Genomic DNA, 26,121 nt, shown 5'->3' on the forward strand with positions numbered 1-26,121 from the left:
GCGTGATGACAAATTCAAAGGGGAACGCATTCAAAAACCATTTCTAGTGTTTTGCTAAATTCTGGAGGGGGACAGAGGGGAAGATTTTTCCTTTTGAACTATATTTGGTTGAACAGTTATTAGACTTACTGTGGTGATCATTTTGTAATATCTATGAAGTCAAATCACCATGCTCTACAACGGAAGCTAATATACCATTATATAACAATTATACTTCAATTAAAAAACCAAAACACTGAGCTACCTGGAGGGCAAGTCCTCCAATCACAGAGGCTGACCGACTGCTAGAGGACCAGAGCACCGTGAACTGCTGGCGTGAACAGAGCAGCCACTTCAGCACAGGTAAAGCAACAAAGAGAACAGAGGCACACCGCTGCTGCGCCGCCGTGGCCACAGGCCATCAACTTCCCAGGTGGGAATTTGGTGGGCTGGTTAGCAAGAACTCAGGTGCCTCTTTAAAAATTCCCCCCTTCTCTTGAGAGTTCTGCCTTATCAAGTGGGGGGGGGGACAACTAACTCCACCTGAGGAGCTAAGACCCTAAGAAAACACACTTGGACACAGAGCTTTGAGAGCACATTGGGCAGAGCTGACTGGATTTCTGCCACACCTACGAGGCCTATAATAATTACAGGACCAGGCTTAGCTTTAACGTCCTGTTTAATCTATCCTACAGGGATCGCTGACAAATACTGATTTGGCCTTCCACCATTTGATAACAGAAACTACCTGCCCTACCAAATTAAGTTCTTCACAACCCAAACATAAACTAATCCAACTAACATTTCTGTACTGACCAATTTGGGGAGGGGACAAGATAATTTTTGTTGGTTGAAGTCTATGAGGCATACTTTGTCTCTTATTTAAGCAACTCACTTATATACAGAGCCCCAGCTGGTTTGGCTCAGTGGTTAGAGTGTCGGGCCATGGACTGAAGGGTCCTAAGTTTGATTCCGGCCAGGGCATGTGCCTCGGTTGCAGGCTCGATCCCTGGCCTTGGTCAGGGTGAGCGTGGGAGGCAACAAACTGATGTGTCTCTCTCACATCGATGTTTCTCTCTCTCTCTCTCCCCCTGCCTTCCACTCTCTCTGAAGAGCAATGGAAAAAATATCCTCGGGCGAGGAGTAAAAAAACAAAACACCAGAAAACTTTTCTTAAAAATCATTTTGAGTAATAAGTCATTTTGACTTTCTCTCTAAAATCATTGCTACTGGTCAGCATGAACTCTCAGAGTCATGCGATTAACATCAGTGATTAAAGGGAAATCAATCACACTGCATCAACATCTGAAATGCCCCACAGAACTCCTTTATAGAAATACCCACAGATGGAAAGGGGGGTAGGCGGTAGTGAAGGTGGGCAAAGGGCGATAGAGACTGAAAGAGACTTTGCTTGGAGCAATGGGCACACAATGCACTGTGCAGATGACGTTTTGTTGAGTTGTACACTTGAAACCTGTATGGTTTTGCAAACCAATGTCACCCCAATAAATTCAATTAAAAAATACTTTACTCCTGCTTGGCTGGCGTAGCTCAGCCATTGAGCATCGACCTATGATCCAGGAGATCGCAGTTTGATTCCTGGTCAGGACACACGCCTGGGTTGTGGGCTCGATCCCCAGTAGGGGGCGTGCAGGAGGCAGCCAGTCAATGATTCTCTCTCATCATTGACATTTCTATCTTTCTCTCTCCCTCTCCCTTCCTCTCTGAAATCAATAAAGACATATATTTTTAAAAAATGCTTTACTGTAATCCTTTTAGCAGCCCTTTATGATCTGGCTGACTCACTTAATTGAATGAATGATGCCAAATGACAAAAATCCTCTTCTGCTTGCTTAATTGCCCAATACAGTATAGGCCAGGGTTAAACATGCATATTCTGAAGCCTGGATTCAAATCAAGCTCTGCCACTGTGACCTCAGACATCTCAGCTGCAAAATGCTCTCAATCATAGTATCTAACTTCATATGGTTGTTGGAAGAATTAAATAAATGAACATATTTGTAAAAGCACTTAGAATATTGTTAGCAAAAAGTATATTAGTTGTTATTTTCTAGTATTAATTAATCACTTTCTGGCCCTGAGGCAGTTAAGATACTCAGGAAATATGTTGAAGGTGAAGCTAGACATGTTCAGATAGTAGCCACTCTGTTTTTACCTTCAGGTCATAAATAGTGGGTACAGGAGAACAGCCAAAATGGCATGACATTCAATCTTACATCAGGCACAGCAGAAATAAGGTCCAAGTACCCACCGCCACTCCCCTTGCAAGTGAAATTAGGAAAAACAATTCTCTTCAAGGATAAGTAGTGCTTAACTAGACTGCTCAACACCGTAAGAGTAAAGTAAAAGCATCTCTATGGTTCCCCAACAAAGCCATGGGACTTACCAGAGATGCAGTGTGCTTAAGAAGGAAAAAAAAAAAAAAAAAATATATATATATATATAACTACTTTCATTTCAGAATTGTGAAAGCATCTGTAAAGTGCCTTACAGGAACTTTAAGGGCCAAGTGGCTATGAATTAGATGAAGCACAGAAAGAAGAAAAAACAGCAAAATGGTTACTTACTTCATATTTATACTTCTCACCGGCTTTAGCCTTTTTCAATCTTTCTAGAGCTTCCTGGCGCCCTTTCTTTGATTTCTTTTCTCTCCGGGATCGAGAAGCTACAAAACTCCCTGAATCTGACACAGCTGGAAAAAAAGCCAAATTAACATGAGATGTTATAAAATTGTCAGCCATCTTGCCTCAAAAACAAAGGAATAGTTCTAGCCAGTAGTAATACACAATTTCAATATTATACAAATGAATACTTTTATATGTAAATACAGTAAAACCTTGCCCGGCTTGGTGTGGCTCAGCGGTTAAGCATCGACCTAGGATCCAGGAGATCACGGTTCGATTCCCGGTCAGGGCACAGGCCCGGGTTTCGGGCTCGATCCCCAGCAGGGGGCGTGCAGGAGGCAGCTGATCAATGACTCTCTCATCACTGATGTTTCTCTCTCTCTCTCCCTCTCCCTTCCTCTCTCTGAAATCAACAAAGATAGATATATATACATATATATATATATATATGTATATATATATTTAAACTGTACAGTAAACCCTTGGTTTTGCAGACCTCGATTTAATTGACTTCAGATTTAACAGACAAAATTTCTGGTCCATATGTCATATGTGAAAATTAACACCCTGTTAATTTTAAAATGCTTTTAACCAAGACTTGCTTGTAATTAAATTAACGGGTTATTTTTTGCTATTAATTCACTGTTATTTTTAACAAATTTTAGCAAATAGGCCATATGATAGAAAAACACTGTAGTAATTTCGCTGACATAAATAAATATTATATATCTACAACTATGGTCTACATATTTAAATCCAACAGTCACTGCCATAAACATCTGGCAAATGATCAGCACGTGATCACACCTCACTTCGAGGTAACTGGTTCTGTTGTCCAGTGGCATGACTTTCTGCAGCAGTTTTAACACATGCAGGCAGATGTTCCCATGTGCACTACACCACACCCCAGCCATGTGCATTTATTTACTCAAGGTGACTGGTGAATGCACTCATTTATTAGACCTATTTTGTATACATTTAAGATTATAGTAATACATAAAGAAAACTTTTCTGTGAAATTAAACTTTTCATACATAATTTTAATTACACAAACGTGTCTATATAAGTAAAAACAGGTAAACTAATTTGTCAATTTTTTAACATACATATTTGGAAAACTTTATTATATAACAGACTTTCAGATTTAACAGACACCCCCTAGCCCGAGTTAGTTCATTATATCAAGGTTTTACTATAGTTCACAAAGTTCATGGCTGAGTCCACAGCTCCTGTGACTTCAGAGATTTTCTCTGAGATATAGTTGAAACAACTAAAGCAGCTGTTATGTTTTTCCTCCAAAAAGAGAAAAATTCCAAATTCAATTGATATCTCCTAGAGACACTATAGAAGGGAGATCAGCCGCTAGTCCATAACCTTTCCATTACAAATGAGGGGCCTAGTAGTTATAAAAGAGTTGCACTCTTCTAATCAACGTTTGACAAGATTTAAGGAGCACCTGCTCTTTGCAGACTACTAGGTGCTCTGAGAGACACAAAGATCAAAAAGATACAGTCCCCGTACTCAGAGAACTTAAAATCTAAAATGGGAGATAAACAGCAAGTAACTCTAAAACAATCTTTAGAAGTCATGCATGCCATAACAGAGGTTCAGATAATATATCTGGAATTTCAGAGGGATACATTGGGGGTTGGGAGAATTTAACAAAGATGACTCTGAAAAGATTCTGATTTACAGGTCTCACTTAGTTGGTTATAACGTTATAGGATGGTAACGAAAAATTACAAAGGTTAAAATGTTTTGTCAAAAGTTACTGAAATACCAGAGGGCTTCAGTGTTCACTCATTCAACTTCTGAATCATTCATGCTTTTGGTCATTATAAACTGACCACCTCACACACATACTGAAAAGATTTCATCCACAGGATTAAGACTTTCATATACCAGCTGATAAATAACCAAATCAAGTGAAGCAGTGCTGCCTGCCAGCCATGAGTTTAGGCTCAGCATGACTGTCATCTATGCCTGTGAAATTGAGTATTTTATTGTATTTGGTGCTAATTATTTTATAAAAAGGAGTAGGCACAGAAAAGGAAAAGTATTGATAAGAGGCATCCTAAAAGCTCCAACCCCACTGCAAAATTCTTAACAACATTAAGCGGTTTGACTAAGTGTTTGACTGAAATAGAAGATGCAATTTAAAGAACGTGTACCAAATGCTGGCAATAAACTATTGAAAACTATATCTCAAAAGTGAAGCATAATTAGAGTTCTTATTTCTGCTAGCTTCCTGGAAATGGAATCTCTTTATAACACCTCAGTCTATTGTTTGACTTTCACATTTGACTTTTAAATCCATTTTCAGAAAGGCATTAAGTAAAAAATTAAGGAATGTAGGCACTTAATGATGACAGCCACAAAATCTTGGGTGTCACTCAAATGATTTCAAAAAATCATGAGCAGGCCCACATGAAACAGTTTCGGAGATTACTGAACATAACCACTATGAGTGAAAAGCACGCCTTAGTGTGTTCCCTTCAAGATTCCTTGACTCCTCTAGATTAATCTGACAAAATCTATAGTCTTCAAATGGACTTATTCCACAGGGAACAATGTGCGGCTCTACAGGGCTTGGGGTGCAATTACAAATATGACAGAGTTGCCTGTCCTCAAAGGGTTCGCGGTCAGGTAAAGCAAAAGGACTGAGCCTCCCACCATCATATAAACAGGGTGCCATATAAGAGGTAAGAGCATACTGAGGAAATGTAAAAAAGAGCTGCCAATGTTCCCTGGGAAATCAGGGAAGGCTTCACAGGAAAAACTGTCCAACACAGACCCAGGAAGAGTAGAATTTCACTACTGGGGTACAGGGTAAAAAGTGGTACAAGCAGAAGAAAAGGCATGAGCCAAATTACAAAGGGATAAAGGTGAAAAGTGTATTGAGAAACCGAGAGGAAGCCAGTGTGGCAGGTAAAACATGACCATGTAGTGTGAGCAGGAGAATGAGAGGTTAGGAAGAAGCTGCACAGCCAGCTCTGCCACTTACTGGACCACACGAGACCACTGCCTCTCTGAGCAGCAGTGGCCAGCTGTCTGGACGTGCTGGTGAGACTTCCCCCTTATAAGTCTTGGGACACAGAGGCCATGTCCTGCCACAGAAGCTGAAAAGGCAGATGCTCTTTCCCAGACACCCTTGCAGCTAGGGCATGGGCATATAAAATAGGCTTCACCAATTAGGAACACCTGCTCAGACTTTAAATCAGAAGCCAGTGTCAAAAGGAAAGGGGGTGGGCTAAGGGAAGATTCTATAAGTAGCAACAGCTGCAGGATTAAGTAACAGTGCCAGCAACGTTAACTACAGCTATAACCTCAAGTACTTGGCCATGGTTGGCAGCGACCTCCGCACTGGACCAGTTTTTTGACATGATTTTAATCACTATTCCTGGCTAAGCAGTCCCCAGGCTGACTCTCCAGTCCTCCTGGAGTTTCTGTGAACAACACAATAGCATTCTAATAAATTCCTCTTCTGTTTAAATTAGCTAGAACTTCACAAATGGAAAATAACTGGCAATGGCTAATTGTTTCCTTTATTATTATTATTTTTATCTTTCAATGGTCAATAAAATTATTTTAAAAAAATTAACTAGACTTGGTTCCTGTAGCTTACACCTAAGGGCTCAGACTAATGCACTACCTCAGGGTCCTCATCTGTGAAATGGGGATAATCATGCCTGCTTCATACAGTTGTTAAGGGTTAAATGAAGATACTCAGCTGTGTACTCAGCAATATAAGAGAAGCTCATTTAGTGAGTGAGTGAGAGAGTGTGTGTGTAGATGCAGGGTAGTCACTCTCTCACAGGCACACACACACACACACCACATACTTAGCATTACCATGGTCTATCGTCTAGAAAACAAAAATAAAGCAAAGCAGTTTTCTCAGGGAAGCCTGAATATAGGACTGCATATAATTAGGCATTTACGATCTCAACTCCATGAAGACAAAAAGCATGTCCAGCTTACCTACCGCTGTAACACCAGAGCCTGGCAGAGTGCCTATGCCTAGTAGGTACAGAATAAATACTCGCTGAATGAACAAATGAATGAACCATTGCACATACTTTATTTAATCATTAATTCTCCCTGATCTCTTTTCATATATAACAGCTAGTTAATAGACCTTTCAACTCTTCACTGCCATTGTAAAGGTACCCCACCTAACACTCGAGGGGAGAAGGCCTAGATTTTCCTTTTTGGAATATGTCTCCAATGCTTCACGTAATAAGTTAGCAAAAGAAAAGAATAAGCATGAAAAAAAATCCAGTTGCTAAAGTTTAAATATTTGGTTCAAAATTAGCATCTGAAGTACCCCCACCCTCCCCAAAAGCAGACAGACACTAGCATGCAACAGTCTTTCAGGCAACAATCATTCAGTCTGCTCTAAAGGAAAAATTCCAGTCACAAGTCTCCAGCAACACTTAATCAACACCATGACTTAAAAGGGGTCTCAAGATTGCACAGTATCCTCCAAAGAGTGATTTCTTGATGTTCACAGATGTACAGTTTTTAGGGTGAAGAAACAGCTTAGTGGCAAATCACTGATGTAGGGCTGCAAAGACTGTTCAGAGTACTCACATCCTACATCCCATTTGTAATCCAGGCTAGTAGACTCTCCAAAATAAATTGTCTTCAAAGACAAAAGGCTAGAACAATTGAAATCTCTGATTCACATCTAGGTGAATGCAAAGGAAGCTGATTAGGAAGCAAGTTCTCATTAGTAGCGATGCATTTGAGTGACAGAAGTGACGCTTCAGCTAAGAAAGTGAGGCATCTGATTTTAAGTTAGAAGTTCCCTGAAGTTAAGTCACACTTTAGTTGAGCACTGTTCAAAAAATCAGAAATCAGACAAAGCTATTTGCATTTTTGTACTCTATTTTTTTTAAATGAAAGATTACCACTGAAAACGGAGTGACACAGGGCATCTCAAATGCTGCTGAACTGATACTTTTCTTTTTAAGCTTCATCAGAGATGACTAGATTGTGAACACTATTTCTACGCAATACTTGAAGAACTTTCCATAGAATTTGAAAGAAAAATTATTAATGCATAAAATAGAAACCCGGTAGCTAAAAAGAAAAAAAATGCTTCTATATGTTCTGGTCACAGCACCGAAAGTTTTCTTTACACGGTAGAACAAGTTTCCTGGGAGTTTCTATAAAGGGGATGGCACACATCCTAGCCCTCAAGCGAATAGTTGGGGTGGCAGCAGTGAAATACTTTCAGTCAAAACCGTGCCCCACGGGGGCCGGTCTCGATAAAGGTGTGCCCGGATCGAGGGACATGACTCACCAAAAGAAAAGAAAAGAAAAAAGAAAGAAAGGCAAGCTAGTGTGGGGACCCGCCGGGACCGAGGTGACACAGCCTCCCAATTAAAAAGCCCCCCAGGGGGGCTGCCAGGAGCAAAGGGCCCTGCAGGGAAGCCCGGTCCTAAGCCTGATAAGCCCCAGCCCCGGGCGACCAAGGTCCGCGCCCAAACAGAGCCGCGGGGCGACCCGGGAGCGCGCCTCCCTCGGGAAAAATTAGAGAGACCCATCCTCTAGCCCCCACCACCCACGATCATGCCACGGTCCCCGCAATCCCAACCCGGGACCCCGCGTGGCCCCCGCTCACAGTCGTCGCCGTGCACCGGCGCCATGGTCCCGGAGTCTCTCGATTCCCCGCCAAGCAGCCTGAAACTGAAACGGGGGCAGATACAGGCGCCAGCCTGAAAGCCAATCAGCGGCTCCGGAGGCTGCGGACTTCCGCCCGGAAGGCCCCTGACGTGCGGCGCCGCCGTGCCCCGCCCCGGGTCTTCCCGCGGGCGCGCGTTTGGGGACCTGCGGTTGATCCCCGAGGGGAAAACGCCGCAGCGGAGCCGGGGCCGAGGAGAGCAGGAAAAAGGAGCGGTCGGGCGCTGGAAAGAAGCAGCCTGGAGCTCCTCTGCGCAGGCGCATCCGTACTGATGGGAAAAGATATGGGTGGGTTGGAACAGGGCTCTCTGGTTCTGAGAGGTGATTTTCCCGGAAAAGAGACGCGGGCGGGCGGTACGATAGGCGTGGCTGGACCGGTTTCCCAGAAGCCTGGGAAAGTGGCGCACTCTGCGTCTGCATTGATTCTTTGCTTCTCAGAGTCTCAGAGTGTGAACACAGTTGCTGTGTGCCTCCACATAAAGGTATGTACACCATCCTAGCCAAATGACCAAAAGTAGCATCACCAATAAGGGGCAATTAATCATATGCCTCCTGATATGATGCACTTGGAAAAAGGAACATCACCTATATAGCCTTCATGCAAAAAAAAATGTTTAACCTGAATCGAACCATGAAGAAATAATCAGATGTATTCAAAGCACAGGGCAAAAGACATCTGGCATGGACTCCTCCAGAATGTCGATGTTATGAAAGACCAAAAAGGCCTTTAGATTCTTGTGTGTGGTACAAAGCATACAATGTATGCATCTCATTTACTGTTTAACAAACAATAAAAACAGAGACATCTGCATGTATATCTTAACAAGAGAACACTAATTAAGCCAAGAACTTAGAATGAGAATTAACCATCTTCGAGTACCATTTTATGTAGAAGTAATTTTAGCCACCAAGGCCAAGGTATCTGAATCCTTTTCTTAAACTCACTAGTGTATAATGTTCTCGGCACCGCCCCCCCTAGAGAGCAATGTTACATCCATGCCCAAAAGTGATTCAACATGAATTATTGACCAATGGGCAAATCTTTTGTGATTACTGAGCCCTGGATGATGACGTAAATATGCAGTGTCAGCGTGAATAAAATCTGTCCCAAAGACAAATAGCTATACTAATGCTTCAGAACCTTCTAAACCAGCAGCATGAACTCACACTTGGGAATGGAAAACCAGAATCCATCTGGGAATTATTAAAGGTATTGAAGCAAAGTTAAGAAAGAGTTATGAGTTAGAACACTAATCATATATAGTCAGTCAATAGTGGATTTTAGCTGAGGATGGCAGCATGAGCGTTTCTTGATTCACATATGGCCATAAAGTTCATAAACTTTAGAGCAGTAGCCCTGGCCAGTTTGTCTCAGTGGTTAGAGCGTAGGTCCACAGACTGAAGGGTCCCAGGTTCGATTCCAGCCAAGGGCATGTACCTGGGTTGCAGGCTTGATCACCTGGCCCAGTCAGGCTGCGTGCGGGAGGCAACCAGTCAATGTGTCTCTCTCACATTGATGTTTCTTTCTCTCTCTCTTCCTTCCACTCTCTTTGAAAAGCAATGGAAAAAAGTATCCTCAGGTGAGGATTAAAAAAAAAGTTTAGAGCAGTAGTTCTCAACTTTGACTGCAAATTAGAATCATATGAGCAGTTTTTCAAAGTTCCAGTGTCCCCCACCCCTCGCCGAGCTATTAAATCATAATTTCTTAGGATGGGATTCCAATGTGCAACCAAAGTCAAGAACAAGGGGTCCAGACAAGGAATTGCTAAACCTGTTAGAGTCATCTGCAGGATGGCTTCCCTGGACATAAATTTCAGGCTGAACAATATGTGGTCACATATGCTTGGATACACCTCTTTCCATGAGGAAGGAGGGCTCATCTCCCACCTTTTCTAAAGACTTTAGCTCTTTAGCATCTTATAGCATTTAGTATTGTAGTTTCCTATGAATTGAATGATATCTGGGTTACCTAAGACTCTTATGAAAGGCCGGTACTACTTCAAAAGATCATCCTGGAAACAAAAGAGGTTCAAAAGTTGGGGAGAGGCATGTGGGTTGCTTCCAGCTTTGGGCTAGTTTGAATAATACTGCTATGAATGGCATGATCTTTTTAAAGGCAATATTTTTTTACCATATAGTTATCTTGGCCGTTTTATAAAAAATCAATCTATCACATATATGTGGGTCTGTTTATTCTTAAGTATTTCCCATTTTGATGCTGCTTTGAATTGGAATTGTTTTTTAAATTTTAATTCCCAATTGTTTGTTGCCATCTAAGACTTTAATGTCAGCCCAAAACAGGTAACCGTCTTTCCCTTCACTCAACTAGGGCAGGTCGCACAACTATGGGAACATAATTCTCTTTCTTTGACATTTCTGCTGAATTATCACTTATGCAGAGAGGAGTTTGGAACACTACTACTGAGCCACCCAGCATTTTGTTTTCTTTTGGAGCCTGGCATGGAGTTTGGAAACAAAACCATTTTTATTTATTTTTATTTTTTTATTTTTAAAAATATATCTTTATTGATTTCAGAGAGAAGATGGGTGAGGGAGGGAGAGAGAGAGAAACATCAGTGATGAGAGTCATTGATTGGCTGCCTCCTGCAAGCCCCTGACTGGGGATCGAGCCCACAACCCAGGCATGTGCCCTGACTGGGAATCAATCTGCGATCTTATGTATCCTAAGCCGATGCTCAACTGCTGAGGCATGCCCAGCCAGGCAAAAACATTTTTAAATTGGCATCTTGGTTTAATTTCAAGACATGGAGAGAAGCAAAGCCATTTCTAAATTGGCGTCTTGGCTTCAATTCCAAGACCCTGGCACAAAGTTTCCTAACTACCTAGATTTATTTCAAGACATTAGAGTTCATCTTCTTAAATCAAAAGTTGGAAACATTATACGTTGCTCTTTTTCTCTGCAGACGCCTAAGCGAGTTTCTCTTATAATCACCAATTTATGCAAATACATTATCCACAGTAGGAATATTGGGAGGTGAAGAAGTTCTTAGAAATCCTTTAACTTGTGGCCCCTCCCACAAAATAACTTCTTGAAGATTTACAGTTAAAGGTAACCACTCCCTTTTTTTTTTTAATATGCCTTTATTGATTTCAGAGAGAGGAAGGGAGAGAGAGAGAGAGACATCAGTGATGAGAGAGTCACTGATTGGCTGCCTCCTGCACGCCTCCTGCTGGGGATCGAGCCCACAACCCGGGCATGTGCCCTGACCGGGAATTGAACCTCCATCTCCTGGATCCTAGGGCGATGCTCAACCGCTGAGCCACACTGGCTGGGCTAAGGACTTTCTTTTGCCTTGGTTTGTGAGAGAACGGAAGAGAGGAAAGGGAGAAGGAGAAAGAACAACAAGCCAGGTTGTCCGGCCAACACAGAAATTTTGCATCAGGAAATGGCTTCTGGCAAACAGCAAAAAGCCATGGGAAAGATGTAGTGAAACTTACAAAATGTATCATGTTCAGTTTTTCTCAAAGTCGGCTATACATCTGGCAGAACATCGGTTTTTCTGGTAGGGAGACAAATGTCTGCAAAACCCCAGCAATCCATTCAAATAATTGTTATGAGGTGGGGGGAAGAAAACAATTTCTGTTACTTGGCTTGTCACTCTGACATCTTAGAGAAGTTTTGTTAATGGCCCAGTGGATGAATGCATGTATGTCTTTGCTTGGGGCTTGGTTCTTTCAGCAAGTTTCTGCAAATTAAAACTCCTGTGTGCCTAAAAAGAAAGCTAATATATTCTAAAGTTTCTTGCCCCCTACAGTTTCTCTATGCATCTATTTTCCTTGACGCTAGCTATTTTCCAGATCCAAACTCCATCCTCAGCATTACTTCTCTGCCCCCATTTCTTTCAGGAGTACCTCCCACTGTCAAATCAGATTGCTTTGCTTTCTGCGATTCTCTTAGCCACTGAAAGCCAAATTGAACAAGAAGTAAGTCATGCAATTTTGACACCAAATTAATTTTTTCACTAACAAAATACTTATCGAGCATTTAGTATGTGCCAGGCCCTCTTCTAGGTACTAGTGATATCAGAAGTGAAGCAAAGTGCCTGTCCTTTCATTCTCCTGGGATATATAGATAATAAACCAATCAACATAATATGTCCCTGGACGATAGGTATGAAGTAAGGCAAAGCACAAGCAGGGGGGATAGAGGATGATAATTTGGAGGTGGTAAAATAAGTTGTTAGAAACAGGGAAATAGCCTCAGCCAATTTGGCTCAGTGGTTAGAGTGTCAGCGTACAGACCAAAGGGTTGCAGGTTTGATTACCGGTCAAGGTCAAGCGCGAGGTACATGCCCTCTGTTTGAGGCTCCCTTCCTGCCCTGGGTTGGAGCTAGTGTGGAGGTTCTCTCTCTCCCCCAACTTCCCTCTACTCTCTTTAAAAAGAATCAATGGATATATAGATTAAAAAAAAGAAAAGAATCAATGGCAAAAATCCTCAGTGAGGATTAAAACAAAACAAAGCAGGGAAATAGTCAATTTAAGAGCACCTCATATACTGATTTGCAATTCTATCAAGGCTGGCAAGGCTGGCACTGCTGTAATTGCCTTCATTTTTTCACCTGGTTGAGGGCTTGACACAAAGTAGATGCTCAATAAATCCAATGGCCAACATAATATGCAAAATACCTAAATTCTGTACTTGAATTTGAATATATTTTGACATCATATGGATGGACTATATTTTAGTGCATACTTTAGAAATGCAAAGTCAATACTTTGCATTCCTTCTTCACAACTGTTGCTAGCTAATTCCAGGGGATTAAAAAAAAAAAAAGCACAAAGGCAGGGGGGGGTCACAGGTAGTCACTTTTCTCCAGGACCAAAAGGCTGCCAACTCCTCATCTGCTCCCTGACTTCATCTCAGGACTAAGACCCCCTCCAAAAAAGGGCCTTGGGTGAATTCATCAGTCAAAGATGTTGTAAGCCCAGTTATTCAGCATACACACAGCCAGTGAGAGGCACTCATAAAATGCTTCAGGGATTTGTTTACTCACTTAACAACCATTTTCAAAGCAACTGCTCTATACTAAGAACTATGCTAGAGGTGGAGCAAATGGTTTTACCTCAGTCCAAAATCAACCCCCCTGCCGCTTAGATTCAGAAAATCATATTGTTCATACTTTCAGAGATGATCAGACTTTTGATGACAAACTACCTGTAATTAACTGTAATTAACCAAAAAGGCTAATCAATTCATTAATTTCTACAGTAATTTAAAATCCCTCTAGCTGGGCCTGCTTCTAACATTTGTGGGAAAATTCACCTCTTCATCGTCTTAGAGCAGGGGTGGGGGGCTTTTTTTCTGCCAAGGGCCATTTGGATATTTATAACATCATTTGCAGGCCATACAAAATTATCGACTTAAAAATTAGCCTGCTATGTTTGGTTAAACATTTAATTAACTCAACCCTAATGTAATGGCTGGAACTGCTTTTCTTTGGTGAGGCCTTGGCAGAGCCAGACCAAATGATTTCATGGGCTATATACGGCCTGCGGGCTGAATGTTCACCACTGCTCTAGTGACTCTGGTCATCTTAATGAAACCGTGGGCCGTATGGGTTGGTTATGGCATCACTATTTTACCCATGTGAAGTGTGTTGTGTGTTGTTTTCAAGCTTATGCACCTTTGTTCAGATCACTTCATGTAACTGCCATCTCACTCGATATATTCTGAAAAACAAAAACTCTATAGCTGATTCTAGCTTTGCTTATTTAACAATGTACAGGGCCATATTGAAATTTGAGGATTGTTGGACTTTAAGGACTACTATGCTGTCAAACTTAAATCTTACTCAATTTATGGAAAGGACTGGAGTTGCTTAGCATCATATCCATGTTTGTTGTACCTAAGTGGAGCTTCTGAGTTTTGTACTGCTTCAAATTTTCATAAATATATATGTATTTTTTCTCATGGAAAACCCTCCCATATATATGCCAGAGCCAGAGCCCCTCCTCTGTGCCACACCACAGGATGGGGCCAGCCCAGATATCCAGATTCTCTTCACATTTTCCTGCTAAAAGCCCCTGCTTGACCACCCCTTGTACCCAGGGATATACAACTCTGCAGTAAAGTTACCCCAAGGAGGATGACCCTGAGGAAGAGGCCCTGTAGACCCTGGAAGCAGACTGAGGACATTTGGGGAGAAAATTCCAAAGTGTTCTAGAAGGGTGGGGGGGGTGAGGAACTCCAGGAGTGCATATGGTGGTCCCCATGGCCACATGGACTCCTCAGAGGAGGAGAGCCCAAGCAGGGCCCTCTTAAACGTGGCAGCCAAGGCAGTGATCCCTGCCTACTATATAGGTACTAGGAACGTCGTCAACAGAATGCTGCTGAGGAATTCGTGCGGAAGGAGGGTGGTTTTACCAGCTTGGAGCTGAGGCCTAGTAGATCATCCACACCTCCCAATGTAGAATACCTTCTGGGCCATGAGGCTACTCATCCCCCAAAGTCCTGTGATGGGGCTGACACAGTTTGCTTCCCCAACAATGCTTTTTTTCTCTGAGGGTAAGGGGCTGCAAGGGCTCGCCACAGAGTTGGAGAATAGGGGCTGAAATCCATCCTTCCCTCTGCTCACCAAGTGGGGCTGCTTCTGCCTAGAGGAATACATTTGTCAAATTCACACAAGGTGCTGTATAGCTGAGATCAGCTGCTGACCAGTTTCCAACTCTGTGGGCCTGCGTGACTAGGCTCCACTCACAACTCTCAGAGCTCTGGAGCACCTCTTGTGGTAGACCCCTGGGAATTGTTCAGAGGGATCCCCTGAGACATTTTCATTCATGAGATTCTCAAAAATAGAGAAGATTCCAGAAAACCACCAATACGTGTTCAGATAATAGACACCTTCATAATCCAAGGGTACACAGCTTAATCTATTGACCTGATAAGAACACAGTGGGTAATTGTATTGGTAGCCCTCACTCAGTTCTATTTACTTTACAGTCAGAATTAATCAAAACCTGTCCTCTCAACTTTCTCATGCTCGTGACAAATAATCACCTACTCTAAGCAGGAATTAAATGAGCAAATAGATTGGCAGTGATTCTTCTTTTGGATGTGAGACAGAAGCTTGGAAATATAATAAAATGCACTGTTATTCTAAGAAATGACAACAAGAGGCAATTTCAAAACAAGCCTCTTGTGAACCGTTGAGCCTTGATGACACAAGAGTGATTTTTCCATTACTGAGAAGAGCGAACCAGTGCAAAGAGAGGTGGATGATGTCTTCCTGACAGCTGAACCAGGCTTCAGTTTAGTTTCAGAGAAACCTCCCATTCGAGTTGATCTGTGCTGCGTCAAGTTGGGGCATCATTTCAATGGCTCCAGTAAATCACTCTGGAAGCAATAATGTGTCCAGGACTTGGGGTTATTTCCTCTTTTAGTTTACTATCTGGAACCCAGCCCTGGGGTGTGGCTTACCTCTGATGGGCCATCCCCAGTCTCTTTGGGGGGATGACCCATGGGGGATAAGAGTGAGGATGAGAGGAAAGCATAGGAATGAAGAAGGAATAGGTACTTGCAAGAATGCTCAGATCTGAAAAGCAGCATTGCAGGGTGAGGGCTATAAGGAACTGTGGAGAGAGATCCGATAAAAATATAGCATCTATTTTCTTGGGTTTCTCAGTCTCTTCTAGACACAGGTTCCATGGGGTTTTCTCCCTATTGCCCTCTAAACTCTTCCCATGCTGAGGATTCTCTCCTATTAGTCCTCATATCATTTGGAAAAACAAGTGTATCAGTCCTAGTTCAGTCAGGGAAGCAGAACCACTTTGAGCTGTGGAGGAAGGGGTTTATTATAGGATATAGACCTGGCCCGTTGTGAGAGACACTGGGGGAGGGAGACTTAGAGGGGAGTTGGAGGATGGGAGAAACCACCTACCCGGCAGTCAGGAGCCCAGGACACCCAACTGCCAAAGTGGAAACCCACAGGAAGCTGCTCCCACCTCTGTGGGGCTGCACAAATGTCCGATGGCGGCCTGAGGCTATTGTTGGTCAACAGGGTCAGCAGTTGGGAAGATGTGGACACAGAGTAAAGGAGAGTGAGGACCAGCTGGGACCCTCTGTTCATCGCCACACTCAATCATGACAACCTTTGGAAAGTAATGGCTGCTAATTCACTCTTGCCTTCCAAATCTTATGAAAATTCCTCTTTTGGCCAACTCTTGCCCAGAGGCCTAAGGGAAGGGGATCCTTGGAAACATGGTTCAAGCTCACCAAGTTGGCACACTACACACTGCCACCCTAGGAAACTAGCAGCGAATTCACTGGCAGAATTCCCCTAGCAACTGGGACAGCACCCGAACAGAGAGAGTGCAGGATGGATGGACACGAAGGTTGAAAGGATCCTTCAGCTGATCAGAGAGCAAGTGTGACCATCCTGGAGATTGGAATATGTGAGAAAGCGATGGAGAGTTTTCCTGTTAGCATGGGACATAGGAAATCTTTACAAGGCTAATGTGAATTTAGATGGACAGCAGTCTTCATTCTGAACTGAAGTATGATACGGTAACAGTCAGGAGCCAAAGTTCCCATAGCACTTTGCTGCAGCCAGATTTTAAAAGAATCTTTTTTCTCAGAAAGGACCAAGCACATGCACATTTAAAGAGTTCTTTTAGCCCTGCCAGCATGACTCAGTGGTTGAGCATCGACCTAGGATCCAGGAGATCCTAGTTCGATTCCTGATCAGGGCAAATGCCCAGGTTGCGGGCTCGATCCCCAGCAGGGGGCGTGCAGGAGGCAGCCGATCAATGACTCTCATCACTGATGTTTCTCTCTCTCTCCCTCTCCCTTCGTCTCTCTGAAATCAATAAAAACATTTTAAAAATAAATAAATAAAGAGTTCTTTTTACCACACAGTGTTATCTGACGAGAAATTACCTCAATACAAATTGGGAAGATCCTACATGGTTGAAATGTACACAGTTGTTGTTTTTTATCAGTGGTTCTTAGAATAGCTCCTTGGAAGAGAAAATGCTTATTAGAATCTAAGCACATGTGAGAGATTTTCTCTACCTTTATTCTCCTATTGAAATAAAGTGCTGAGTTGTGTGTTAATACTTCAAGGTCTTGACCACTTTTTATCTTGAAAAAGAAAGAGAAAATGTTTGTCATTCCAGGAGCATAATCAGTTGAGCCAGCATACAATGACATAGTTAATTCACCAACGGAATTTGTTGCCATAGCTCCAGTGAGGGACAGGGTACATTAAACAATGGCCTTTTTCACGAGTGCAGCTTTCACCACAACCTGCCTGTCCCCGCACAACAGGCCATCATGGGGCCAGTCCAGAGCGCAGCGATTGTCAATGAACAACAGCCCAGGAGGGACAAAAGAAGGCTTGTGGTAAATAAAGCGAGAACCCCCGGCGACTTGGATCTCTGCTTATTCAATCCCTGGGACACGACTAGCCCTCTGAGCTTAGCTTTGAGCTTAACCTTGAGCCAAGCGCTCCAGTAAGTGCAAAGAAAGAAAACTTTCACCCTGTGACTCAAAAGAACTCCCAAGAGAGGACATTAGGAAAGAGGGAAAGCAGGTCAGGACCAGACATGGTGGGCCACCAGGAATGCACCATGAAAGAGGACATCGGGAGCGGTTGCACTCCCAGATTCTGGCGCAAGGTACTGTACATGCTTGCTTACTGAGTTTTGCCTCTTTGAATATCAAAGTAGCTTCAAAGTGTAAAGTTCCTATGTGTCTGCGAGTGCAGTGGGCCTGCGCTAATCCCTGGAGTCACACTCAAAATGGAAATATTGCCCTCTCCGTCGTCTTAAGGTGATACAAAAGAAAAAATATGGCTAATATTTCTTTATGTCCCTTATTGAGTACACAAGCTACCAGATAGTTAGATGATAGGAACAAATTTATCTTTCTAAAAAAAAACCAAAAACAAGTCAAAAGGGGAAGAATCATGCATGGTGTGGGAGCCTGGGGGCATTGGAGAATGTTTTAACAAAATATTCATTATCTATACAATTAGAAATTCTCCTAGAAGGAAGGTCACAAAATCCTCATTACAACACCCACTTCTGAATTCTTTGCAATGCAACTAGCACGTAAGCGGGACCACCTTGTATGATTTTTTTTTTTATTTGGGGTGGGGCGCCTAGGGGAATGTGCATTTTATGAAGCCTTGTTAAGCCCAGTGAGTTCTGGATGAAAAAGTTTAGGAGGTGGACAAAATAATAAGGGTTCCGAGTGGTGTGAAAAGGAGGTTAGGACCGGGGGAAGCTTCCCAGCAATGATGTCATTTCTCTGCTTCATGGTAAAGCTGGTTTCATGTCACTTGCCTGAGTGGTTTCTCAGGCCTCAGGACACAGGTCCTGCTCTTTTCTGCCCCAGGACCCCTTCAGAACCTTCCCACACCCCGTGGAGTGGCTGCGGATGGCTGGTTAAAGCACCATATGCCTCAGAGAGTAGTAGGGGTCCATATCCACCAGCACTTGAGCTACGATTGGTAGACCATTCACCCCACTCGGTCCCTTTCCCATTCGCCTCCATATTATCTCAGATTTGGAGAAATTTGTATGTTGAAGACTCATGAGTTTTACCAGCTCATTTTATTGAGTTAATGGGGGAACCAGGAGGCATTTTAGCCATTCATTCATTCATTCATTCATTCATTCATGCCTCATTCTAAAAATAGATTTGAAGTGGTATCCAAATAACTACATTCAGGTTTTGACTGGTTCAGGTGTATGCACCTGAAATGATCTTCCCAGCCAGCGTGGCTCAGCGGTTGAGCGTTGACCTATGAACGAGGAGGTCACGGTTCGATTCCTGGTCAGGGCACAGGCCCGGGTTGTGAGCTCGATCCCCAGCTGGGGGCGCTCAGGAGGCAGCCGATCAATGACTCTCATCATTGATGTTTCTGTCTCTCTCCCTCTTCCTTCCTCTCTCTGAAATCAATTAAAAAATATATTAAAAAAAAAAGAAAGAAATGATCTTTCTAGATTCAATCATGTAGAATTACATCTGTGCAAATATCACTGTGTACTCCCATACCTTTTGTGAATTGAAAAATAGCCAATGGATTCTAATCTCATGGGTCTCCTAATACCATCCCGAGTCCCTTACTGTCATAATAACAGCTGACATTTTTAGTCCTTACTAGGTAGCATGCCCTGTGCTAAGTACTTTACATGCCTTATTTCATGTGATTACATTCAATGAAAGTGCTCAAGTTCCTAACCACTAACCTATTCTGCTAATTGAGGCCTCAGCTTTTCCGTTAAAGGGAATGGGTTCATTTAACCTCCTTGGCAGTCAAGATGGATTACGTTATTAAATGTAACAATAATAGAGAAGTGGTTGCATTAACATTTTAATCACAATTTCCAGTTCTCAATATACAAGCTGACCTCACCTTCTATAAATTGGACTTTTTGACTGCCAGCCCTTATGTGCATTATACATCGCTGCCCCCACACTGACACGTGGCCATTTCTGGTTATTGCTAATGGTGCTGTTTACCAGCCGACAGTTATAAGCATTGTCATTACATGGACCTGAATGCTGAGCATAATTGTGAATTTAATAATATTTTTACCTCTCGAGGAATTCAAATTCCCTTTAAATGAGAGAGTTGTTCATTCACTTTCCACATATTTAACTTTGGTACTTGATTGGCACTTATTTGGAAATAGCCTGAACATACCTTAATTCGTCTTGCCCCAATTCCTGTGAGAAAGATATTATTTATACTCTCATTTTCAGTAAGAAAATCAAAGTTCACAGAGGTTAATTAAGTAAACTGTCCAAGGTAGTAAGGGTAGGGCTAGAATTCAGGTTCTTGGAATCCAATTTCACTTTTTCTTTAAAATTACACTGTCAAATCAGGTAGCCACTAACCACTTATGGCTATTTAAATTTAAATTCGTTAAATAGAATTTAAAATTTAGTTCCTCAGTTGCACTAGCCACATCTCAAGTGCTCAGTAGCCACATGGCTACCTTATTTTGACAGCTAGACAGTGCAGATATAGAATATTCCATCATCGCAGAAAGTTCCATTGGATAACGCTGCTTTAAGCTGTAATGTCTCTTTTAGATATGACACGTGTTCTCAAAATATATTACAGTTCTGTTACAAGTAATATGGATTTAAAATTTTACAGTAAAATTTCATTTATTTGACGTCTCCTCATTTGCATAGCACCAAGTTAACTTTGATCTGCAAATTAGTAATATAGATAAGAGTCAAGGAGACGTTAAACACACTTCAGAGACCAAAGATTTTTAAGCACCATCAAATAATTTCAGAAGCACTCACTTAGATGCAAGCAATTGATATGATGATTACACATCATTTTTATTTATTCATTAAAACAGAGATCCCCTAAAGTGCCCTGGTAGGCAATAATGTGGTTAGTCTAGGTCTTTCTAGCAACTCCTCTGCTATTTTTTTTCCATTATATATAAAATTATTTTATACTGATTTACCTTCCTCTGTTCCTTTGGATCATAAAGTAAATTGATAGCATAAAATACTTTCACACTGAAATTTTAATAGCTCAACATCTAATTCCAAAGCCCTTGTTTCTTCCACTGTCTCCCAGGATTCCATGGAAGGAGCGCTTCTGTGGGCCCCCCAGAGAGTTTGATACATAGTAGGGTTTTGATAGTTAATTGTTGATTGAGTGACAGAGTTAGTTCTTTCAAGATGCCACTTATTGGAGTGGACTCCAATTTTCTATAGCACATTCACAGATCAAAATGAAAACTGTCTCCCATTTCTTCTTTTCCCTTTACTAGTCTTTGCTGCAAAATCTTCATGGTGAGATAAGGGCTTCCATTCCCCCACAACACCCCTACTTTCTGTCTGTATGAATTTGCCTATTCTGGACATTTCATATAAATGGAATCATACAATATGTGTTTTTTTATGCCTGGCTTTTTTCACCTGGGACCCTTCAGTTTGCGGGCCAACGCTCTAACCACTGAGCCAAACTGGCCAGGGCACGGTTTGCTCTTTTAAACCCTGAGAAACCAAACATCCCATACCAGGGCCATCTACATTTTCCAGGGAATTATTTGAAAAGAAAATTACTAGATCAAAGTCACTTATCCAGATAACGAGAAGGGCCCTTTGCATTTCTGTATTGAACAGTAGCAGACAAAAAGAACAAAGGAAGAAAGTCTAATAAAGGTATTTATTTAAGGCACTCAGCTAAACCCTTTACTTATATTTAATTCCTATGAAACCCTCAGGCACATTATTAGCCTTATTTTGTTGGTGAGGAAACTGAGGCTTAAAGAGTCTAAGTCATTTGCTCAAGAAGATACAGTTGTAGTTTGGCACTGGAGCCAGAAAGAAGTCTGATGGCAGAGTTTGGGCATTTATGCATATTGCCTCAGTATATGCACTTAAAGCGATAGATACTTAATAAAGCTAGGTCACCAATTTTTATGTTTTTTAAAAATACAACTTTTAGCCCTGGCTGGTGTGGCTCAGTTGGTTGAGCACCATCAGGTGCACTGAGAGGTGACCGGTTGATTCTGGGTTGGGGCACATGCCCGGGTTGCTGTCTCCATCCCCAGTAGGGGGCATGCAAGAGGCAGCCGATGCATGGTTGTCTCATCAATGTTTCTCTCTCCCTCTCCCTTCCTCTCTCTAAAACCAATTAAAATCATACTTAAAAATACAATTTTTATTATGGACAATTGCAACTGTATGCAAAATTAGACAAAACAGTGTCTTCCCATTAGTGCTGTTCATGAACTCCTCACCTAGCTTCAACCATGATCAACTCATCACCAATATCGTTTCATCTAGAACTTCTCAACCTTGGCATTATTGACATCTGGGCCTGGATAATTTGTTTGTATGTGTATCCAGAACACACACAATACAAGGCAAGACCAAAGCCAAGGCCAGACTACTTTGCCTGGTAAAAGTACATTGAGTCACTTTGGATTCAGACCGTCTACTCCTTACGTGGACAGTGGAAAAAAGGTAGCCAATGGTGCCAGCTTCCTGTAGCCCTTGTCCCACACACCGAAAAGAACAGCGTGGAAATAAAGGAGGCTGGATGACCTCAGCTCCAGTGGCTGAGGGGCGCACTATAGATCCCAACTAATTGCTTTTCTATTCTGCCGCTCTGGGCTGAGGGGTCAGGGCAGGAGGCCCTGTACCTCCGCAGAAGCCAGGAGGTGACTAGAAACTGCCTCCCCTCTGGCAACTATGGGTTTGTTCTCTGTCTATGAGTCTGTGTCTGTTTTGGTTTTTTTGTTCATTTGTTTTGTGTGTTTTTTAGATTCCACATATAAGTGAAATCATGTGGTATTTGTATATCAACCATAAAAACACACACATACTTATAAAAAAGAAAAAAATTTAACAGAAAAAATAAGCCTTAACACAATAACTAGTACATAGTAGATTCTTCATGAATATCACTTATTGCTATTGTTATTATTGTTACTCCTAATAATAATACCTTTCCTTCCCAGATTGTTAAATCCATTTAAGTAGAAGAGTCATATGTTCTGTTCACTACCATATCCCTAGTGCTGGCATATAATAGGAGCTCAATAATATTTAATTGACTGATAGATGGTTGAGATTTGAAGCAAGCAACCTTGCCCTCCCACCTGTTTCCCCAATATGTCCCCTTCACCACACCAAACATTTTCATTTCCTCCCAATACACTTGAATAGATGGAGCGAAGCCTTTTCCCATCATCTTAGGTGCCCTGAGGCATAGTAAAGTCATAGCAAAAATGTCCCTATGATGGAGACTTTCCACTTGCTTTCTTTTTTATTTGAAAAACATAGTTGAGGGTGGAAAACCTAAGCACAGAAAAAAAACTAGAAGAAAATGCATGAAACGTTGACAGTGTTGGTGATCACTAGTTATAAGGACTTTAGGGCTTTGTTCTTTTTACAATTTTGTATCCCTCTAATCTTTTTTTAAACATGTTTTTGTTGATTTTTAGAGAGAGAAAGAGAAACATTGATGTGAAAGTGGAACATGGATCAGCTGCCTCCTGCACGCCCCCGACTGGGGATTGAGCCCACAACCCGGGCATGTGACCTCTGGGTGCATGGGACGACACACAACCAACTGAGCCACACTGGCCAGGGCTTCCCCTAATCTTTTAAAATAATAATGCAAAGATAAAATTTTTTTGTTAATCCTCACCTGAGGATATTTTATTCCATTGATTTTTAGAGAGTGGAAGGGAGGGAGGGGAAGAGAGAAAGTGAGAGACATCGATGTGTGAGAGAGACATCGATTGGTTGCCTCCTCACGTGCCCCAACTGGGACCAGGGATCGAACCTGCAACTCAGGTACGTTCCCTTGGACCGGGAATTGAACCCAAGACCCTTCCATGAGCAGGCCAATGCTCTAACCACTTAGAAACATCGGCCCGGGCTAAAGCAAAGATAAATTTTAAAAACCTGCCTCATGACAGCCTCTCAAGGGAGACAGGGAGGTAAGCAAGAGATGGCCTTGCAGCAGCTCCTAACAGGCCTCCGGAGACCTCTCATGTTCTAGGAAGATCACAGGCGTTCTGCCAACACTCAGATGAGCTGCAGTGCGAGTCTTTGTTTGTGTGATCTATGTGGACATGTTCAAGGTCATCAGTGTGCCAGGGCAGAGACACTCCCTCATAGTGGAGGACTGTTCCTTTGCATTTTAGGATGTTTAGCAGCATACATGGCCTCCACTCATTAGATGCCTGGGGCACCATCCCCCAAGATGTGACAACCCAAAATGTCTCCAGACGTGCTAAATGTACTTTGGGGGACAAAACTGCACCTTGTTTCGAACCACTCATCTAGACTCCTATTCACTTCCCACTTCCACACAATATATTTAATCTGCAAATATTGCAGTGTATATTTCTAAAATAAGGTTTTTAAAAACATAAACACAATATCATTATTATACCTAAAACAAATTGATAATAATCATTTTATATCATCCAGAAATTGCTCAAATTTCTTATTGTCTCATAAATGTATTTTTACAGTGTTTTGAATTAGAATTCTAATACTATAGTGTATACATTGCAGTTAACTGCTGTGTCTTTCATATCTTGTTTAATCCATAGATTTCTTGTAATATTTTGGTTGCGGAAACTAGGTTTGTCCTATAGAGCTTCACACGGTCTGGATTTTGGATTTTGTTGACTGCACTCCTGTGGTGTTAACATACTTCTACAGCTCCTGGAAATTGGTCTGAGATCAAGAGATGTCATCACAGCCGGGTTCTATTTACCTGGCAAACTACTTTATATGTGGTGCTACTTCTATCAGGAGTATGTAACGTTTGGAGTTGTCCGTCTTTTTGTAATGTTAGCAATTGTTGGTGCCTGATGCCTACCTCCAGTCATTCATTAGGGGTTATAAGATAGGGATAGTCTAATTCATTACTTTCTTCATTACCTTCATACCTTCTGCATTACTCATTCTAAGATGATACACTTCTTACTATTTGGTCACCCAAAGGTAAAGTTTGTATGGGAATGGTAAGATAAATGCTTGATTCTCTACGTCTAGTTCCCAGTTTTCAAGATAATGCATTATCCAATGCAGACAACTGAGGTTTTTAGTTTGTTTGGGATTTTTTTTTTTTGTACTATTATGAACTCATGGATTTAAACATATTTGATGGATTTCAATCCATTTCAGTTCTTATCCTCATTGATGCTTAAACTTTCCATCTTTGGCTGGCATGAGTCTCTCTGAGTTGGGTTCTGAGTCCTTTTGACAATTTCTATCCTTTCTAAAGAATAGATAATATGTTCTATATTCACTTGAGTATTTTATCTTCACAGTTTTGCCCTACAACTTAAGATCTCTAGCCCTTCAGGAATTTCTTGCCAGAGTAGGCCACCCCTCTGTTCTTACTGGATATCCTCAGAGGGCACAGTCATTGTTGAGGGTTATTTCTGACATATTTTTTTTATTGATTTCAGAGAGAGGAAGGGAGAGAGAGATAGAAACATAAATAATGAGAGAAAGTCATTGATCAGCTGCCTCCTGCATGCCCCCAACCAGGGATCGAGCCCTCAACCGGGCATGTGCCCTGACCAGGAATCGAACCGTGACCTCCTGGTTTATAGGTTGTTGCTCAACCACTGAGCCATGCCAGCTGGGCTATTTCTGATATTTTTGAAACAACCAAAAGTCTATTGATAGTCTAATAGGTGACTGATAAATCTGTTTAATACCTCTTTGGATCCTAAAATTCCTATTTGATTATATAATAACCGATTTTCATAAGTGGTCTTATAAAGTTGCCATGATGAAAATTTCAAAAGGATTATGCCAAAATGTTTTGAGCGATAGTAGTAGTATATGTGTTGGGACTGCACATATGGTTTAATGCTAATGGATTTGCTCCTTTTGAGTTCCCTTGCTTGAATGGTATGGTGATGTTATCCAAACTATTTTGCAGAAATAAAGAATTATTTTTCTATGAAAATGTGCTTCCCCATGCTTGCTTACTTGCTTACTAAAAAGAATTTCTTCTTGTAGCAAGGATGGGCTTCTGTAAAAGCACATTGACTATATATAACAGGGGCGGGGAACTTCTGGCCCACAGGCTGTATACAGCCTGAAAAATCATTTGGTCTGGCCCTGCCAAGGCAACCACAGGCAGGACTCAAAATTCAATAAACCTAGGAGCTTTTTTCATAACTAATTTTCAAGTTGATAATTTTGTATGGCCCGCAAATGATGTTATAAATATCCAAGTGGCCCTTGGCAGAAAAGAGGTTCCTCACCCCTGGTATATAGTTACTCTCAAGCACCATTAATCAGTCATTCGACATTGCCCCTTAC

At 41.9% G+C, this 26,121-nt stretch overlaps 2 protein-coding genes across 2 annotated transcripts in view; one reads left to right on the forward strand and one right to left on the reverse strand.

Annotated features, from left to right (window-relative positions):
• POLA1 (DNA polymerase alpha 1, catalytic subunit) overlaps positions 1-8,490 on the reverse strand; it is a 267,019-nt gene extending 258,529 nt beyond the window's left edge. The window contains exons 1-2 of the mRNA XM_081126508.1: positions 8,254-8,490; positions 2,568-2,692 (exon numbers count right to left, since the gene is read on the reverse strand). Of these exons, the coding sequence (XP_080982634.1) occupies positions 2,568-2,692; positions 8,254-8,278 (150 nt within the window). The 5' untranslated portion in view covers positions 8,279-8,490. The remainder of the gene's footprint in view (positions 1-2,567; positions 2,693-8,253) is intronic.
• Positions 8,491-17,725: 9,235 nt separating this feature from the next.
• PCYT1B (phosphate cytidylyltransferase 1B, choline) overlaps positions 17,726-26,121 on the forward strand; it is a 99,427-nt gene continuing 91,031 nt past the window's right edge. The window contains exon 1 of the mRNA XM_081124822.1: positions 17,726-17,948. Coding sequence (XP_080980948.1) covers positions 17,877-17,948 — 72 coding nt within the window. The 5' untranslated portion in view covers positions 17,726-17,876. The remainder of the gene's footprint in view (positions 17,949-26,121) is intronic.

The sequence above is a fragment of the Miniopterus schreibersii genome, assembly GCF_964146895.1.
Source record: "Miniopterus schreibersii genome assembly, chromosome: X".
Lineage (NCBI taxonomy): Eukaryota > Metazoa > Chordata > Mammalia > Chiroptera > Miniopteridae > Miniopterus > Miniopterus schreibersii.